Raw genomic sequence first — 20,825 nt, 5'->3', positions numbered from 1 at the left:
CTTGCGTCACTCAATTTGAACAAAGCCACAGCAAGACAACTGACACAATTCAAATGTTGTACATTTTTACAAAATTATTTGCTAGAATTATAGAAGACTCTTCTGTAACAATATTTTTACACTTACTATTACAACAGTAATCATGGGGGTGGGGGGGAAACCAAATGTATACTTGTGCAAGACTTCATGACCTTGCCTCATCAAGGCCTGCTAACCCAACACAGCTGAGGTCTAACTCCCATAATCATGTTCAGTATTTGCCCACAGTATCTGCTCCTGCATTAAGACTTTTCCGTTTTATTTGAAAACCACACGTAGTACAAAGGACAGTTCATTATTACATAAATGATATTACAATGTAAACTGGAGCACAGTTTGTAAACTTACATGCTTTGTAAGGGCTTGTGAGAGCTTCATCAACTTTACAAATAAATGCAACATTTCCAAACAAGGCAATACTTTAGCAGGTTACAGATCAACTTTTGCCCACAAAGGGCTTCTGTTCGATAATCTAATGTTTGATGTCTTTTGTATTCCTGTTAAATGGACTAGTTCAATGCAAGTATTATGCAAACAAGGGTTACGAAAACTTTTAACTGTCGTTTGGTGTAATGTCTGAACAGAAAAAACGTGGATTGCTAATGGCCAGGAGGCCAGAGGAATAGGTTTTGCTAACTTTGGTTTGATGTGACGTTTGACATGACAAACCATGATTATTTTGCTTCACAGCCATTGCATCCACAGTTGGGGAAATTATAAAGATAGAAACTGAAAGCAAAAAAGGAGGTCTTTACCACCATTTTGCTTGTTTTGAAAACTGAAACCATGCTTAGTACTATCCATAGCTTGGGGTGATGAACTCATTGAGCATTAATCTTGGAACTGTGCTAAATTCTTGTATACAAAATACTGCCCATTCAAGGAAGGTGAGACAATGTTGGCATTAGCCAACATTTGAGTTAGTGAATGAATTGTGAATTAACACAATGCTCCTGAAAGGTTTAGACATTAATTCTTATTCTAGAGACTTTTAGACAAGATAAAGTCAATGAAAGCAACAATTTAAAAACTCCTTTCTTTGATTCAGTGAAAGGAGTACAGAAAATCAATAATAAAATGGTTCCCTGAAACCTCTGCAGTTTTCATCCCAAACATCACCAGGGCTACTTTTCTTCTATTTGGTTTATGATGTGTTTTGACATTAGATAGCATGGTATTTCTATTCCAGATGTGCTGATGTATAGAAGTAGAGCTTGGTAAGATGCTGCGTTCTAGTGCATTAGATACCTATGGTACATGTATGCGGGAAGTTTCACCCATGTTCACCTTCCAAGTACTACCTGCAGAGCATGGTAGTATCCATGGAAGTTTCACCCAAGTTTCACCCAGTATCCATGGAAGTTTCACCCATGTTCACCTTCCAAGTACTACCATGAAGAGCATGGTAGTATCCCTTCAGATGCTTGGTTAAAAGGGCATTTCTGTGTTTTCTATTGGCCAGCAGGTGCTTCTTGGCACGTTTTTAAAAATATTTTCCCCTCTTCTACATTCCCAGTTAGGTAAATACAAGAGCACAGAAAACAAGAGCTACAATTACTTTTCTTTTTGACATGTATGAAATTATAATTCATGCATTTTCATATTATAAACACACTCTAAACATCTGCAATTATAAGATGCCCAAGACCAAATTGCCAGAAACAAAACCCAGTGTTTCACCTCCATACCCCTACAAGAACAGCTCCATCACAGTGGTTTGTGGGAATTACATGAAATATAACAAAGTAGTTCATCAATTTCTCAGATCTTTTGCTAAAGTTTCTTGAATAAACTTTAAGGTGTGCCTGTAGAGAAATGAATCCTTGTTCTTTGGCTTGCAGATATTCAGGTGGCTAACTTCTACTGGAATGAGTTCTCCTATGCCTAAATCTGGAAGAAAAAGACAAAACAAAATCCAGCAATATTAAATATAAAGGACATCACACACACACTGTATATGAACACCCATCCTCTGATCCTGGTGGAGATGTGCAGACTGCATTTGCTATTTGGGGTCCTTGGTATATTCATAAATGTGTTGACAGAGAAACACAGAACCATTTATGTTATGGACAAAGTTTCTGACAGCATATAAAATTTACAGTTGTGCATGTGAATATTTAGATATTTCCTATAAAAATATAAGAAGCCCACCTGAAAAATATAAGAAGCCCACAAGCAATGCATAGCTTGTGGCATGAGGGTTTACTGAGCAGCCTATGGTAGGAGTCTTTAACACACACAAAAAAAGGAGCATGTCAAGGCAAAGTGACAAGTCAGGACTGTGGAGTGATTCCTCACTGTCCAGGGTAACAAGGTACCACCAGTCCCTCCGACTAACTCTCAGCAGAGAGACTGGAACCAAGTCTTCAGTGCTACCAGGTATTAATCAAGAATTTAGCTCTGCAAGGTTGAATTAAAAAAAACAATTACTTTCGGATGTGTAGCCAATGTAGGCCAAGGAATTGTGTTTAGATTGAAACACCATGTATAACTAATGAGGTCTATTAAAAGAAAAGTATAAAATGTGTATAAGCATAAAAGCAATGCAAAGCAAAGAAGAAAATAATAACATCTAAGCAGCTGGCCTGAAATACTTCAATAGGCTTTTTGGTCCTCTGACCCAGATGTTATCTGATCTGACTGAAACAGAGTCCAGATAAAGTGTAAGTTCAATATGAGATATTCTAACTGTGCAAGGTCTAAACCAGTCAAACGGATGACCCAAAGCATAAGTGCCCAGAAGGGCATGAACTAGAGTCAACAACTCATCCCCCAAAACACCCAGGATTTCTTGCACTGGTGAGATGGAGTGAGAGGCCAAAACTCCCTTCTGGTCCCTGGCCTTGAAGCTCCAAGATTCAATGGTTTCATCTGCACCTCTGAGTGACTCCATCCCATTCTCTGCGTCTCTTGAAACGGCAAGTCATTATATTCCCAGAGAGAAGACGTTGATAATTTTACTAGGCCCAAAAATCTGAACCAAAATTTTGAAAAGGCAAGAAAATTCTAGAGAGAGGCCAGTTTCTTGACAGAGGGAATATATTTTTGGCTCCAAAAATGCTGATCCATTCCAGTACCAGAGAGAGCCAATAAATTTTTTATCTGAAATTCTGATTTTTCATAATATTTTCTGTCACTTTTCAGATGGCTTTCTTGCTACATCCAGTGGTGTAGTGCCCACGAGGACATGTGGGTACAAATGTCCCAGGCGCTATGCCATTTGGTCACGTGGGTGGTGGAAATTCACCCCCCCATGTGGCCATGTCCCTCTCTTGGTGTGTCCCAGAGACGCACCACCCTAGCTTCCTCCTTGGTGCACAGCAAGGCTTAGGCCTCTGCTGGCTCTGGCAGGGCGAGGGGGGAAGGAAGAGGGTCGTGTCCTCCTCCCCCTCTCACCCCGCCTCCCCCTCTCACCCCGCCAGGGTCAGCAGAGGCTGCTATGTGCACCACACTGGGCCTCTGGCAGGGCGAAGGGAGAAGGAGGAAAGGCTCCAGGAAGTGGGGGGCTGTGGCTGAGTTCCAGCCATGGCCCACCATTTCCCTCTCCCAACAGGCTTCCCTCTTTGATCCAGTTGCGACGTGAGAGGAGCAGTCCAGGCAGTCCCGCCAAGCCCCACCGCCATGGGCTAAGGAAAGTGGGGCGTGCTGTGGGCATGGGGAACAGGGCTCGAGGGGGCACAGGGGCCCATAGGGGAGCAGAAAATTCAGAGTCTGCCCCAGGCTCCAAATTCCCTAGCTACGTCCCTGGCTACACCAATTCCCTTTAAAAATCTTTAGAGGATGTCAAACCTGCAGATTCCACTGGTACCACATGCAGGCTCAGCATTCTGCCAACTCGTGTTGGTAATGTTTCTGCAAAGCTTAATACAGGAAAATTTTTGTCCTTTGCAAATGAGATAAAGTCATCATTCAGGGCTTTAAGAGCAGGAGAATCTGGAAGAACAAGAAATAAAGTTAAATACGTAGTTTGATTACATAAACTGTAACTATTCCACATAGTTTGGTAAAAGTTATGCTTATTCTTGACTAGCTTCCTTCTACTTTCCACTTCAACAATTGTTCCATAAATGTATTATATACAGCCCAATCCAAAGGGGGGGGGGTAGTCCATGGCGGCCAGGGTTTGAATCCTAAAGGGTTTGAAGTGGTGCGGGTAGCTTGAAAAACAAAAAAGCTCCCGAGCCAACTTGAAAAGCCCTATTGCCACCCAATGAGCTATGTCACATTAAAATGTGGCTTAGGTCCCCAGGGGGTGTAGGGGGCATTTCAGGCCCAAAGGCCCTGTGGAAGCTGACTAAAATTGGCTCCACCCCCAGGAACACACCCACCCATGCTGGTATTGGCTGGCATTAGTTCCCATGACAGAGGCACTAGTGTGCGCAGCAGTCTCTGGTTTTGGCACAGTATAGTTGCACTGTGCCATGCCATGCTGCTGGGATAACAGGACTTCCACTGGTGTAACTACACCTTATGCCGGCACAGGGAGCATCTGCATTGCCACAGCCCCATTGCTGCTTCCAGGGCACTATTCTGCCCCCTCCTTTGGACTCCACTCATAGTGTGGTTATTGTCTCATGTGGGGGGAGATCCTGTGCAAATCTATGTATATACATGCATACCCAAACAAACAACTAACTAAATAACTGCCTAAAAGTTATACCTTTGCTGAGTTCCTTAACTTCCACAGATGGGAACAGCAGAAATCTAACATTTATTGAATATTCAGCCAACCGAGAGCCATGATGAGGGACACTATAAAATACAATTCCCTGGGTGTTGTTTACAATGGAATCCATTTCAGGGTCCTTGGAAGCATCCAGCAGCATCTTCTTGACTAGAAGGCCTGATAAGAAATGTAATTACGAAGGAAAGTTGAATTAATGCAAGAATAATACTTCAAACAGTGTACTTTCACACCTCACCACACCAGTACATAATCAAAAAATACCCCCCAAAAAGGAAAAGAAAAGCAAAAAACTGTTACTTGTAGATTTCTCAGTGGCATCTGACTGGCCACTGTAAAGAACAGAATTCTTGATTAGACTGAGATCCAGTAACATCTTGCCAGGCTCTTATGACGTCAAGACCAGCATTCATTCATACAACTGTTACCTCAGGATGGCATTTCCTTTGATCGCTCTAGTGAAATTTATAATAATCAGTTTCTACTGTCAAATTAGGGTTCCACCCTAAGGCTTTTTATATCCACTTATCAGGACTTAAAGCTGTGTGTGTGTGTTTTTTGTTTAAACAATGGGATGTTCACTTTAGATTTTAGAAAGGACTCAATGGACTTGCCTCCCATGCTGTGTGACATCCATATAAGAGGCCTGTCTCCAATACCTGCAGCTCTTAGTTTCTTGAGAAGCTCAGAACTCCTGTAGGCAATAGATTCCCTGCAGAGGAATGAGAAAAAAAATAAACAGAGGATACAAATGCAAGTAAATCAGTGACTGTCAAACTGCATTCTAGGGAATGCTAAGGCTCTTTGATGGGAAAAAACAGTAATAGCAGACAAATGCAACTTGCCCAGCACAACCTGTTTTCCTCCTGCAGTGAGCTGAGAGGACTCCTGGATGTGTAAGAAGTCTTACACATGTGGGTCACTGAGGCTCATCAGGTCACAGGCCCATTGCCCAAAATGAACTGAATACGACCCTGACACCATGTTCCCAAATCCTTTGCGCCACACAGGGGTTCCATGAAAGGTGCACAAGTTTTACTAGTCAGCGTGGAAGGAGAACCATGAAGATGCAATGTTTGAAAATCAGTGCAGTAAACAAAATGCTTAGGCACCAATGACGACAAGCCATTCCACTTAGCATGTCTATCCTGACTGCAGGTAGCTGCTTAATAGCCATCCTACCTGGCATGGATATAAAAGAGATCCATATGCATTCTAGCTTACAATCTACTCTGGTCAATGGGATGTAAGCTACAGAACAGTGCGCAGGCCTCTAGCCAGAGTTTTCATAGAAGGAAATCTGCATTTTCATTGTTAAAGTTTCAAGATGGTATTAGAACTTGTTTCTTCTGAGATGCAAATGCAAAAGACAACAAGAGATGTTTCACAACTCAAGCTGCCTCAGGAGTTCAGGACATCAATTGCAAATGACACTCTTTAAAAGCCAGAATGCCTATAAATAGCTTCACATTTTTGAATACTGATTATGGATCTATTCTGATGCCTCATGGTATTCCTACAGTTTGCTGTACAAGGTACTAGTATCAGAATGGCGAGAATTCTTGTCAGGGATTTAGGACTCCCTACAGAACCTAACTTCTTCCAATGGAATGATACTATTAGCATTCTGAACGCCAGAATGCAAAAAGAGCTGGATGAAAAACAGATCAGGTCCTGTTGGGCCTCACGTACTGTAATTTTTCTCTGGACGAACACATGGAATCAAAGAAATACTTAAGCAGGTCCAGGTCCATAGCTGGTCCTGAAAACGTTCTCTTCAATCTGAGCACACAGAATGTAATTACTTTGCATATGTGGATTTGTATTGGTTACAACATTTCTTAACTTTCATCTTGACAGTATCTGACAATATGAGACTGTTCACAAAAAATAAATACAAATCAGGTTCTTCTAAGATAGCTGTGTGCCATTCTCATTGTTTCTAATTTTCTTTTCAAGTTGTGCACCTTCTGTTTGTTACCTGTAGCTCTCCACAGGACACTTTACTCTCCAGTCACTCAGGTGGGTGTCATATTCCACAGATATAATTCTAAGCATAGGACAGTCAGATGCTAACCATGTCTAAATTTAGAAGACATAAAACATGAAAAAAACCCAAATAAATTCACATAGCATTGTTAGCGTTTCGGGCATTAAAAAAATGATGCAACCTATTTTAAAAAGAGATCCTGATTTAGAAGAATTAAAAATACTTACAGAACAGGTAGTTTTGAAGCTGCTCCCTTTTCAAAGAATTTGACAGACATTAATCATTAGGGCTTTTTGAATAAGGGACCTCAATAAAATGGCCAATGAGGGCATTTTCACTGGATCCCTGTTGTTTGTATGGTTGATCAGTTATATCTACTGGTCAGCGGTTCCTTTGATTTGCATCACTTCAGTACATAATGAGTTACATCTACCACTGAAGAACTGATATATCCTAGTCTGCTAGCAGAACTCAGAATTCAGCAGGTGACGCTTTTCCAGTATATTAATACAGAGGCTGCATTTAGACATTGCGACAAATGTCTCTTTGTTTGTGATAGGCAAGAACACAGTTTGCTTTCATGTTCTCACTCGCCTCCTTATACCATCTTCCTCTCTTCATGCATGGAGCATGATTGAAAGTTTCCTTCCAATTTACTGTGACATGAGAATGCAGATGTCTGAGCAAATTGAAATGTGTCTTCATCCCACAAACAGAGAGGCTAATCCAGAATTTGTGCGGAAGAAGAAAACTCATTTGCATAGGAACTGGTAATTGGATATCATGGCAAACTTAATCTGGATTCAGAGTTTCCCACACAAAGCTTTTGAGCATATTCTGTGTATTGGGGAGAGGGAAAGAGGTCAGGGGGAGACACACAATTATGAGAGTAGTCTGTCTTTGTACTCATGAAGGACAAACAGAGGTTTGTTAAGACATCTGAATGCAGCTGGTGATGAAGAGAACATCTGCTTTGTTGTGCCAACAGCTACACAGTACTAAAGCACTTCTAGAAGAAATATAGCAGCCTAAAGGAAAGGGCCTTGAAACTGAATCTGAAACAAACAGTAGCATGAGATCTTTCTGTTGCGCATCGCACAGCACATATTAAAGTTTAACAATGATCATACCACAAAGGAGAAGAGCTTTGGCTAAAATTATCTATAACTTTTTTCAAGACTGAAAGATTTCATGCAGCCAAAGTATGTACGAATTATATTCAAACTCTTTTCCCCATGGGTGGTGGGTCTACCCATGGTTAACTATGCACTGTTTCAAGGTGCTCTACTTTGGGTGATTTTTGCATAGTGTTCAGAAGCTGCAGCTACGCTACTCATTGGGGCCAGCTATCAGCAGCATGACCTCGCACTACTGCAATTACATTGGCTATCTAGTCACTCCACAGTGAAAGTCAAGGTGTTGATTTTGACCTTTGAAGGCCTACATAACTTGGAACTGGAGTATCAGAAGGACCATCTTCTTCTGTATGTTCCTGCCAGGGAATTAAGATCACAGGGAGAGACCCTCCTGACTTTTCCATAAACTAAAGAAGCTCGTTTGGTGGGAACATGAAAGAGAGCCTTTTCAGTGGTAGCTGATTGCGGCAAGGAGAAATAAAAGGGCCGTTCCAGTCCAAGGAGACCAACCCTTTAGTTAAGAAAAATATGTACGACAGGATTTCACAATGTACGACAGGATTTCCAATACAACCTGAACTGTGACTTTTAATATAATGTTTTATTTGCTAGTTATTAACCAAATAACTATTTTTATAAACTAGTAATGTAATCAACATGTTATATATTACATATTCTCCTGTAGAAGCCACTTGGGCAAATGTGGAGAGAATTTTATCTGAGCAACAAAATATATTTTAACCTATTTTGTACCATTGGCCTTGGTCTTTTTTTAAAAATCTCCTATGATTACGGAACAACTTCCCCAAGCAGGTGCACCTGCCCCTCTCCTTTTTTGATCTTTAACAGGCAGTTGAAGATAGTTTTATTTAGGACCACATTTCATAAAATTAGCAATAGTCCTAATTTTTTTATTTTAAATTTTGGTTTTTTAAAGTATTTTATGTACCTATATATCTAATAGCAATGTGTGATTCCCCATCTGCAGATACCTAAATCCGCAGATTGGGACAACATAGACTCTAAACAGACTTTTCTGTAAACTTGGGCACTCCCCAAGGTTGCAGAAAAATCTGAAATGTTTAAATATTCTGCAAGCAAAAATTAAAAGTTTTTTTTAATTAAAAGCATTTCCACAGGCACAGACCATGTACTTTACTTCTGCTGTGGCAACTGGGAGCAGCAGCAGAGCTCTGGAATCCAGCCATGGCAGCAGTGGATGTCAGGAGGCACTCTGCATTGACAGCGCATGCAGGGAGTGGTTCTGGGTCTGGTTGTAGCAATAGTGGATGCAAGTAGCTGCTCTGGGCCTGGCCACAGTGGCAGCACATGCCAGTAGACATTATGAGCCCAGCCACAGTGGAGGATGATGAAGAAACTATGAGCTTAGAGCAGCACCCAGACACCACCACCATAGCCAAGCTCCAAGGTTAATGGTTGAGTCTGGAGTCATTCCAGCTGGAAAATTGGAGTGGGGGTGGGTTTGAGATGCAATTCCCCCAACAAGTTTTGCAGGGCCCCTCTTGTTCTATTTGCAATGCAAGCCGCCTTTTGCTCCACACTGAGGAAAGGCAACTAACAAATGTTTCAAATAAATAAATAAAATTAATGTGTAATGATGGTTATCATTATCAAAGCCAATCAGGTAACTAGGGTTCCTGCTTAAACCATAATAAGAAAACACTGTTTAAAGAACTGTTGATTTTACCTTACCTACTATTTATCACATTTATTATTCATTTATATCCAGCCCTTTCTCCAAGTATAAGGCTGTATGGATAGGTATTATTCCATTTTTTAATCCTCACAGTAGGTAAGGCTGAAATATTTATTTTTATTTGGGAAGTTTAAATGCTGTCTCTCCAAGATTTCTACTTCACGTGACACAGTGACCTTCAATACAGAACACAAATCTAGACAAGCATTTTGGATTGCCGCCATACCTTTGGCCAACATTCACTATAGTCATCTTCTATATCCAATTCTTTCTCATCTGCAGACTGCTCAATATCCTGTTGCCGCCATGTTTTAAATGCTGCCCCCAGAAGACCGTGAACAAAAAGGACATCGGCTTTAATGGGCTGACTAAGGGTGAGGAAACATTTAAAAAGAAAAAAATACATATTATAAATTGCATAATATCAAAAAACTAAATTTAAATCTTTATGTGAAATCCACTTCACCCCCAAATTTTAGTCTTTACTGCCCCTTCAGTGTTTCGAAGACTGGCAGTGCAATTCTAAACAGTCATAACCTTCCAAATCTCTTGAGGTCAATACATGTAGACAGTATGACTTTGTTTAGGACTACATTACGGTTCTTGTAAGTATAACCCTACATTTGTTAATGTATGTCCTTGATTTTTAGTAATCATAATTGTTAAGACCAGCAAAGGCTGTTCTAATAGGAAATTGTTGTCTATGTAGTTCAAATAGAAACATTGCTTTAGCTGCTGTAAAATATATTTATGGTGTTATTGGATGTCTTATTGGTTCTCGTGTTAATCTTGAGGTCAAAACTGCTAGTGTGGCACAGTGATTAAGAGCAATGGATTCTAATCTCGAGAACTGGGTTTGATTCCCCACTCCTACACATGAGCGGTGGACTCTCATCTAGTGAACTGGATTCATTTCCCTCTTCTACACATGAACACTGCTGGGGTGAGTCTCAGTTCTTTCAGAACTCTCTCAGCCCCACCTACCTCACAAAATGTCTGTTGTGGGGAAAGGAAGGGAAGCAATTTGAAAACCACTTTGAGATTCCTTATGGTTGATAAAAGCAAGGTATAAATCCAAACTCTTCTTCTTACTAATCATTCCCAGTATTTGTAGGTTGGTAGGATTCATCAATCCATGTTTAAAGATTTAATTTCCTCACCAAGATTACAGTACAAGGCAACTGGGCCAGGAAGAGCAGAGTGACTCTGGTGTTCATTTTGGAGGGCTTTTCTCAAAGCCACATCTTTTAAAACAGTGTATTTTTAACAGGGGTTTGCAGGGGTTATCTCTTTTTTTTTTCTCCTTAAGGCTACTAGGAGCTGAGACTGCTGGAGGTGGGGGCTTAACAGGGGTTAACAGAGGTTACTCTTTGTCCTGGGCTGCTAAAGGTGGGGAGCTCCTGAGGTGAGTCCATTCAGTCTTTAACAGTTCAGTCTCTGGAACCAAAGCTGTGGCCTTGCGCCCTAGTGGCAGCTTGTTTAATTTCTTTCTTTTCTTTTTCTTTTCTTTTTTAAAAAAAATATATAAATTAATTAATAAGGACATTTCTTGAGGGATAGTAGGTACAGATAGCTCCAAGGGGCACACTGAGCTAAAAAGTTTAATATCTAAATATCTAAACAAAAGCAGATATGAAGGCAGGAAGCCAGCAGGGGGATGGGGGCTTGCCAGTGTTTTGCACTGAGTGTCACATGTATAACTATCTGCCACTAGGCCAGAAAGTCGTGGAGTGTGCCCTCGCTGCAATGAGCTCCTGGCACTCAAGGGAATGTGTCCCGTTCTCTTGAAGCCAAGGTGGCAGAACCTGGAGAAGCTGAGAGAGAGGCAGAGGCAGAGGGCAACAAACAAGACTTTCAGGGACCCTAGCAGCAGGGTCCCACTCCCAAAGGTGACATCTCTTCCCAGAATGTCATGGAGAGAAGAAGAGTCTGGAGTGACAGAGGGTGCCAAGTCTGAGGTGGGGGAAGATGTTCCCTTAGATGCAAGACCCCTTCCTTAGCTAGTGGTCAGATATCCTCTACGCACTGAGGGGATACCCCTCGGGGGAGGTGGGGGGGGCTCCCTTGTAGTGGGTGATTACGATCACATCAGGAATATAGAGAGTTGGGTTTGTGACAGGCGTGATGGCATGGTGACTTGCCTGCCTGGTGCGAAGGTTGCGGATGTCACGCTACGTCTAGATAGGCTGTTGTTAGACAGTGCTATGGGGTAGGAGTCAGCTTAGTTGGTGGTCCCACATTGAGTACACCAATGACATTGGGAAATGTAGCAGGAGAGGTTCTAGGAAGCTAAATTTAGGCTATGCTAGGAAAAAGGTTAAAATCCAGGACCCCCCCAAAGGTGGCATTCTCTGAAATGCTACCCACCACCCTGGTTCCAGCGCAGAGGCCGAGGAGCTAGGCAAAAGCGGAGATACAGGGTCTCAATGCGTGGATGAGAAGGTGGTGTAAGGCAGAGGGTTTCAGATTTGTCAGGAACTGGGGAACCTTTTGGGATAAGGCAGGCCTGTACAAAAGGGACGGGCTTCATCTTAACCAAAGAGGAACCAGGCTGCTGGCGCTCAACATTAAAAAGGTGGCAGAACAGCTTTTAAACTGATCCCTGGGGGAAAGCCGAGCAGATGGTTGTAGAACCAACCAGGGGAGATGTGATCCTAGATCTAATTCTATGTGGGACCCAGGACCTGGTGCGGGAAGTCAGTGTTGTTGAGCCGATAGGGAACAGCGACCACAATGCTGTCAGATTCAGTAACTCTGCATGCGAACAAGTGACAACTACTAATGTAGTTACATTTGCCTTCAGAAAGGGAAATTTCTCAAAGATGAGGGGGATAGTGCGCAGGAAGCTGAAAGGGAAAATCAAGAGAGTCAAAAATGTCCAAGATGCTTGGAGGTTATTTAAAAACACAGTCTTAAAAGCTCAGCTGGAATGTGTTCCACAGGTTAGGAAAGGCAGCGCCCAGTCCAAAAGAAAGCCACCATGGTTAACAAGGGACGTTGAGGAAATTATTAGGGAAAAAAAGATGTCTTTTAGAAAATGGAAGTCCAACTTAACTGATAAAGAATACCAGAGAGAACACAAATGGTGGCAAAAGAGAAGCAAGTTAGCTGTAAGGGAGGCAAAAAAGGATTATGAGGAGGAGCGCATGGCTGTGAACATCAAAACCAGCAACAAACAGTTCTTCAAGTACATCAAAAGCAGGAAGCCAGCAAGGGAAGCGGTAGGCCCGTTAGATGACAAAGGAACAAAGGGTGTGCTAAAAGATGACAGGGAGATTGCAGAAAAGCTGAATGAATTCTTTGCATCTGTCTTCACCCAAGAGGAGGTGAGGAAAATTCCTGCACCTGAACCAAGCTTCTTAGGAGGCGAATCCGAGAACTAACGAAGATAGTGGTAGACAAGGAAGAAGTTCTGGCAGCCATTGATAAACTAAATGCTACCAAATCCCCTGGCCCAGATTGCATTCACCCAAGAGTTCTTAAGAGCTCAAGCATGAAATTGCTGATGTTCTCACTTTAATATGCAACTTATCCTTGAAATCAGGCTCCATCCCTGAATACTGGAAGATGTCCAATGTCACACCAATCTTTAAGAAAGGATCTAGGGGGGACCCGGGAAATTACAGGCCAGTCAGTTTGACATCTGTTCCTGGTAAATTAGTAGAATCTGTCATTAAAGATAAAATTATAAAACATGTACAAAAGCAAGACCTGCTGAGAAAGAGTCAGCATGGCTTTTGCAGAGGCAAATCCTGTCTTACAAAACTTACTAGAGTTCTTTGAGGATGTAAATAGGCATGTGGATAAGGGGGAACCAGTGGACATTGTCTACTTGGATTTCCAAAAGGCTTTTGACAAAGTTCCTCACCAGAGACTATTGAGAAAACTCAGCAATGAAGGAATAAGAGGGGAAGTCCTCCTATGGATTAAAAACTGGTTGAGAAACAGGAAGCAAAGAGTGGGTGTAAATGGGAAATTCTCACAATGGAGAGATGTGGGGAGTGGTGTCCCCCAAGGATCCGTATTGGGACCAGTGCTCTTTAACCTATTCATAAATGACCTGGAAGTAGGGGTGGGTAGCGTGGTAGCCAAGTTTGCAGATGATACCAAATTATGTAGGGTGGTGAGAACCACAAAGGATTGCGAGGAGCTCCAAGCGGACCTTGATAAATTAGGTGAGTGGGCTAAGAAATGGCAAATGCAGTTCAATGTAGCAAAATGCAAAGTGATGCACATAGGGGCAAAAAATCCAAACTTCACATACACGCTACAGGGATCAGTGCTATCAGACACAGACCAGGAAAGGGATTTGGGCGTCTTAGTTGATAGTTCCATGGGAATGTCAACTCAATGTATGGCAGCTGTGAAAAAGGCAAACTCTATGCTGGGAATAATTAGGAAAGGAATTGAGAATAAAACTGCAAAGATTGTCATGCCCTTATATAAAGCCGTGGTGCGACCGCACTTGGAGTACTGTGTTCAGTTCTGGTCACCACATCTCAAAAAGGATATTGAAGAGATAGAAAAAGTGCAGAGAAGGGCAACGAGGATGATTGGGGGACTGGAGCACCTTCCTTATGAGGAAAGGCTGCAGCGTTTGGGACTCTTTAGTTTGGAGAGGAGACGTCTGAGGGGGGATATGATTGAAGTCTATAAAATTATGCATGGGGTAGAAAATGTTGACAGAGAGAAATTTTTCTCTCTTTCTCACAATACTAGAACCAGGGGGCATTCATTGAAAATGCTGGGGGGAAGAATTAGAACTAATAAAAGGAAACACTTCTTCACGCAACGTGTGATTGGTGTTTGGAATATGCTGCCACAGGAGGTGGTGATGGCCACTAACCTGGATAGCTTTAAAAGGGGCTTGGACAGATTTATGGAGGAGAAGTCGATTTATGGCTACCAATCTTGATCCTCTTTGATCTGAGATTGCCAATGCCTTAACAGTCCAGGTGCCCGGGAGCAACAGCCGCAGAAGGCCATTGCTTTCACATCCTACATGTGAACTCCCAAAGGCACCTGGTGGGCCACTGCGAGTAGCAGAGAGCTGGACTAGATGGACTCTGGTCTGATCCAGCTGGCTTGTTCTTATGTTCTTATGTTCTTAGTAGCTTCTTTTTGAATGTTGGCCCCTTTCCTCTCCCAGGCGGATCTCGCCACTGTGATTCATGCAACGGTCACCTCTAGGTTAGACTATTGTAACTCGCTCTATGCGGGCCTCCCCTTACGTCTGCTTCGGAAGCTGAAGCTGGTCCAGCATGCGGCGGCGCGTGTTCTCACAGGTGGTGCCTTTAGAGAACATATCCAACCTGTGCTGCGCCGCCTGCACTGGCTTCCAGTTGAGTTCCGAATCATTCATAAGGTATGGGTGCTTACCTTTAAGGCCTTACGCGGCCTGGGACCTTCGTACCTTCGGGACCGCCTTACCCCATATGTCCCTACACGGCCTCTACGTTCGTTAGAGGCCAATTTACTGGTGGTCCCTGGCCCCTCGATGATGCGGCTGGCCTCTACCCGGGGCCAGGGCTTTACAGCCCTGGCCCCTGCCTGGTGGAACATCGTTACCACCAACTATCCGGCCCTCTTGGGATCTTGAGAGTTCCGCGGGGCCTGTAAGATCGAATTGTTCCACCGGGCTTTTGGAGGGACCTGCCGCTGATACAGCCCCCCCTCCTCCTTTATTTACATTCTGGGTTCTCCGCTTCTCTGTTTTATTTTCCAGGGTGGATCTATGAAGTTCTGTTTTATGATTGGATGCCAATATAATATAATTGATTGTGGTTTTAATGGGGTTTTTATTGTAACTATTGTTTTATTGTGTTGTTCACCGCCCAGAGCCCTTCGGGGGAGGGGCGGTATAGAAAACCAATTATAAATAAATAAATAAAATGTTAGTTTACATAGAGATAGCCCAGTGGTTCTCAAACTTCCTAATGCTGCGACCCTTTAATACAGTTCCTCATGTTGTGGTGACCCCCAACCCTAACATTTATCCATTTTACAGATGGAGAACACTGATGCAGAGAGTCTTAGACGACCCCTGTGAAAGGGTCATTCGACCTCCAAAAGGGTCCCGACCCACAGGTTGAGAACTGCTGAGATAGCCCACTGTAAGATTTGCTTTCTCTATCAGTTTTGTAAATTACACTGTTGTTAACAAGGACGTAGGTAAGGAGGGGCTCTTGGATTCAACCCCCCGCATTGCATGTCCGAAGCTCTGCCCCCCCCCCATTTGTGTGGGTTTTTTTGGTATTTTTAAGTGTTTTTTGGTTTTTGGTATGCAGGGGGCACATTTTTTAGGCTAGCAACACCAAAACTTCAGGGATTTGTTGGGAGACTCTCCTGATTATACTACCCAGGTTTGGTGAGGTCTGGTTCAGGGGGTCCAAAGTTATGGACTCCCAAAGTGGGTGCCCCCATCTCCCATTGTTTCCAATGGAAGCTAATAGGAGATGGGGCTACACGTTTGAGAGTCCATAACTTTGGACCACCTGAACCAAACTTCACCAAACCTGGGTAGTATCATCAGGAGAGTTTCTTACTGATACCACCCAGGCTTTGTGAAGTTTGGTCCAGTGAGTCCAAAGCTATGGACTCCCAAATGGGGTGCCCCCATCCCCCATTGTTTCCAATGGGACCTAATAGAAGATGGGGCTACACCTTTGAGGGTCCATAACTTTGGACCCCCTGAACCAAACTTCACCAAACCTGGGTGATATCATTAGGAGAGTCTCCTAAAGATACACTGAAAGTTTGGTGCTGCTAGCTTAACAATTTCACCCCTGACAGCAGGCACCCCCCAAATTTCCCCAGATTCTCCTTTTAAATCCACCCCATTTGGCATGGATTTAAAGGGAGAATGTGAGGTCCCCAGTTTAAAAATTGAAAGTGATGCTGTTTCAGGGTGGGGATAATCCACCCCAAAACAGCATCAATTTCAATATTGTTTTAACTGGGGACCCCAGATTATCCCTTTAAGGTGGATTTAAAAGAATTTGGGCTCTCTACTTTAAACACCATTGAAAGTGATGCTGTTTTGGGCTGGATTCCAGCATCACAGCAGCTGCCCATGAGGGGGTGGCAGCACAAAACTCAGATTTTGCACCGGGTTCCATTTTCCCTAAAAGCTGTGCCTCTGCCCAGAGGGGAAGGCAGAAGGGGCTGCTGGGTGCCAGCTGGGAGCCCAGCTGGGGGGGGGGCAGGGAAGTCTGCCGTCCCTTGACTCTGAGAGCTGCCTTTTTAAGCACTGAGGCTGGGGGCGGGGCTTGGGGAGGCATGGCCATGCCCCCAGGGGTGGGTGGGGCTGGCCCGGCCCCCTGAACCTCCCCATAAAAAATCTATACCTATGTCCCTGGTTGTTAATGTAATCACAGACATTAAATACTGAAGAATGGAGTCTTCTTTGGAAGTATTAACAACTGAGATCCGCTGTTCCCCCCCCTCAGAGTCAGAGGAGTGAAAGGTTAGACGCCATCTGTTTTAAATATTTATAAGTTTGGACCGCTGCATTTTAACTTGTATAAATTTTAGTATTTTATTCTATTATCCACTTGTATGTATTATGTTGTAAACCGCCCTGAGCCCTTTGGGGGAGGGCGGTATAAAAGTGGAATGAATGAATGAATGAATGAATGAATGAATGAATGAATGAATGAATGAATGAATGAATGAATGAATGAATGAATGAATGAATGAATAAATAAATAAATAAATAGTTCCATAGAGCATTATTATAATGTCAGATGTTAAACCCTGTTCTAGAATTCTGATCACAGAGTTTGATATAGACCCATGTCTTAATATAGTTCCAGTTTCCATCTGCAGGGCATATTGTGCAAATGTAGGCTCTGACTGTGCTTTCATGTTATTACTAACTTGAGTGTTTTGACAAGTGGGCTTCAGTTCAATCAAATATTTATTACTGCATGGCTTGATGAGTGGGATACAACTGGTAAAATCTTTTGAAAGCCTCCTTAACAGAATCACTTTCCCATATGTGTTTGAACGAAACTCATTAGTATCCCATTTTTAAGAGTAAGGGCAGTTGTTCATGCAAGAGATAACTTATCCCATAAAACTAATGATGTTAGAGTTATATTTGCAACAAAATGGAAAGCAGGAGATTGTCCATGGTGGAAAAGTAAACTAGCAGAGTATGCAAAAATGCTGAAACTAACAAGTTATGTGAACAACAGACCACCCACAGAATTTGAAAATAAATGGAAAGTATATTATTCATATTATTCTTATAAAATGGAGAGCAGAAGAGGGAGAAACTGAATTGTGTCAGGTATTATTCTTAATTTCTTTTTTTATACTGCATTAAAAGGTGTTTAAGAGAAAAACACTTCACATATAGTATTAGAAAAAAGAAAATATTAAATATCTCATGAAAATGATCTTATGTGCACAAATGCCAACACTTCTAATCTTACATTCTCTTCAGGCTCCACTTTTTCCAGTTTCCATCTCTGAATAAATACAATTCGTACAAAAATCATCTTTGCCATAATGTCTGTGGTACATTGTAATTTTGTCTATAAAAACAATGGCCGGCATTTTGCTCAGTCACAAATAAAGGTAATAGGTTTTGTGTCCAATATTTTGTCAATAAATATTTTGCAGGTCCCTTAAAAGGTCCCTTAAAAATATCTATGAGTCTTTCTTCCTTATTCTTATGTTTGACCAAGCAAAATCAACAGAAACATTTGGTCTTCAGAATCTTACATTACTTCACAGATGTTGTGTCATCTGTGTGTGCTTTTGTGTGTGCTTATATTTGCAAAATAAAACCAACACCAAAATAAGAACCAGTATTTGTCATTTGAGATATTCTAATGGATGTATAATACCATCTATATACTGGATTCAATAAATTTCCCCTAATTACAATATTTGCTGGTTCTACCAGTTTTGCAGATAGCTCCTATTTATTCCCAGGTGTCCTTCATCACAGACTTTTTTATCCATACTTGAAGGCAGAGTATATTCAGGTAAAACTTAATTATTCAAGAGGGCTTTCACGTGACTAATAGGACATAACTGTACAAAACGATTCACAAAGTTACTTGGATAAAATATTACAAACTAGCATTAAAGCCCACTTCAGTTTCAAATAAAATGAGCTCTAGTAACGGGAGGGAGAGGGTGGGCCCAACTCATCACTGTGTTCCCTCGGCAGCTGAACTGCTAAAGAGAATACAGTGGGAGCAATGTCTCCTGGCAAATGTTAAAGAGGGCATTGGTGTGTGTGTGGGGGGGGGTTGTTGTTGTTGTGTGCTTGTTACTTGGGAGAAGATACAGCGTGCTGGGGTTTTGAGAGGGTGGTTGTTTGGTCCAGGGGGGAAGGGGGGAGTACGGGGGAGGATTGGGGAGGCTCTTTCTGGATGGCCTGGTGTTGTTCTTTTTGGGAGGGGTAGGGCATGCTGGGGTTTTTGGAGAGTGGTTGCTTGCTTTGGGGTTGGGAGGAGGGATCGCATGCAGGGGATTCGGGAGTTTTTTCCTTATCAGGGAAGGCTGTTTATCTTGGAAGGTGGTAGGGCTTGCTGGAAGTTTGGGAGGATGTTTGCTTGGTGTGGGGTTGGGAGGGGGCATGTGCTGGAGAAATGTAGAGGGGATTTCTCACCAAGTAGCATGATTCGGGAGTGGGGATTCTGGAGGGCTTTTGGGAGGATGGTCTGCTGTTATACAGGGTGGGAGAGGGTGGGTGATTCTGGGCATTGGGGAGAGTGGGGCAGAGTGGATCATGGAGGCGTGGGGCAGGCTCTGGGGCAGCGGTGGCTTCCAATCCACTGCTCCTGAGCCTGGCATGCTGTTTGGGTCGGGGGAATGGGGGCGGCCTGGGTCAGGCTCCAGGGCAGCTGTGGCCCACCACCGAGTTTGGATAGGGCTGTGAATGTGTCATGTTAATACTTATGTCTTGCTTCAGTTCTGTTTAATTTTCTGCCTAGTTCTTTAACTCAAATCCTATTTCATTACTTCCTGGATGTTCCATCCTGTTGATTGTACTAATTCTCTTTGTGTAATCCACTTAAATCCAACCTTAAGTCCTAGTGAGAAAGGTGGACTATAAATAATGCAAACAAACACACAAACAAATCAATCAATCAATTGCTCATAATTCTCTTTTGTCCAGAGGGTTTTAATCAAGTATGACATCAAATACACTACATTCCACATATAAACTTCTATTTATACTACTTTGCTATCTACAGAAGCCAGAAGGAAGAACAGAATAAAAGGATTTATATACTCTGCTAAGATTTTAATCTCATTAAACTATGCTTAGTCACTCTTAAACTTTCTCTGGATTTCAGCCAGTGACTGAACTGACAGATTGTACTGCCGGCCTCTACAATATGCAATATGTTTTCATCTCAGTATGTAAGGAAAACGAATTAGCAAAAGAACCTAAAGGGTTAATCCAGGCTTTGGAGCAGGGGAAAGCTGACAAGCAGCCAGGAATTTGAGACCAGCCAGGACTCTCCATTCAAAGGTAGGAAGAGGAGACCTGACTTCTGGGAGGATTGGTATCATGGGAGAGGGCAACCTCAGCTTGTAGGTGGAGATGTGAGATGTATGTTGTGAGACAAAAGGAGAGGTCAGGGAGATGTTATGTTTTGGTCTGAAAGTGTCTCTGTGTAACCTGGTAAGGTCTCTGAATTAAAGAGAGCCACTGATATACCTGGTGGCCTCTCTCTGGCTATTGCAGCCTCAAACATATATAAGAGCACAGACAAATGTTCATCCCACCAAACTCTATGGGAGAGCAGGCTGCCACAGAGAAAGTGCTGTTATTTCAGAAAGGCAATTAGAACGCTTACAAATGTACTCCGACTGCTTAGTTAGAAGGAAAGATATGAGCCTCTCTCCTTACCTGCTTCGACATTGTGGATGTAGAAGATACACTCCATCTGGATACTTCTCATGTACTGTTTCCCTATCTAGGTTGGCCAGGGTTCTTGCTGCATGTGAAGAATCCATGATACGCTGAGATTTCATGACTTCAGCTAACACTGAAACCCAACCTAGAGTTGAATCAAATTAAGGGCATTATGTAACATTATATTTATATATATATATATATTGTAAATATATATATTGTAAAACAAAATATGCTACTGCACAGTATGAGAGAACTATGCACACAGTGCTTAATGAAGAGTCTTCTATTGCAATTGTAAGCAAGTGAGTCTCAGCTCTTTAGTATCTTGGTTTGCAAAAGTCAGCAAGCTGGGGTTGATGTCCTAAGTG

At 42.5% G+C, this 20,825-nt stretch overlaps 1 protein-coding gene across 4 annotated transcripts in view; it reads right to left on the bottom strand.

Annotated features, from left to right (window-relative positions):
- Nucleotides 1-281: 281 nt before the first annotated feature.
- Nucleotides 282-20,825, bottom strand: part of SERAC1 (serine active site containing 1) — a 39,260-nt gene continuing 18,716 nt past the window's right edge. For all 4 annotated transcript variants that reach the window (XM_048488083.1, XM_048488098.1, XM_048488107.1 and 1 more), the window contains exons 11-17: nucleotides 20,449-20,599; nucleotides 9,796-9,937; nucleotides 6,708-6,808; nucleotides 5,341-5,438; nucleotides 4,703-4,885; nucleotides 3,832-3,975; nucleotides 282-1,929 (exon numbers count right to left, since the gene is read on the bottom strand). In XM_048488083.1, the coding sequence (XP_048344040.1) occupies nucleotides 1,793-1,929; nucleotides 3,832-3,975; nucleotides 4,703-4,885; nucleotides 5,341-5,438; nucleotides 6,708-6,808; nucleotides 9,796-9,937; nucleotides 20,449-20,599 (956 nt within the window). In that variant the 3' untranslated portion in view covers nucleotides 282-1,792. The remainder of the gene's footprint in view (nucleotides 1,930-3,831; nucleotides 3,976-4,702; nucleotides 4,886-5,340; nucleotides 5,439-6,707; nucleotides 6,809-9,795; nucleotides 9,938-20,448; nucleotides 20,600-20,825) is intronic.

Source organism: Sphaerodactylus townsendi, linkage group LG01, assembly GCF_021028975.2.
Source record: "Sphaerodactylus townsendi isolate TG3544 linkage group LG01, MPM_Stown_v2.3, whole genome shotgun sequence".
Lineage (NCBI taxonomy): Eukaryota > Metazoa > Chordata > Lepidosauria > Squamata > Sphaerodactylidae > Sphaerodactylus > Sphaerodactylus townsendi.
Note: the sequence above shows the minus strand (reverse complement) of the source record. Positions and strands in the feature narration are given on the sequence as shown.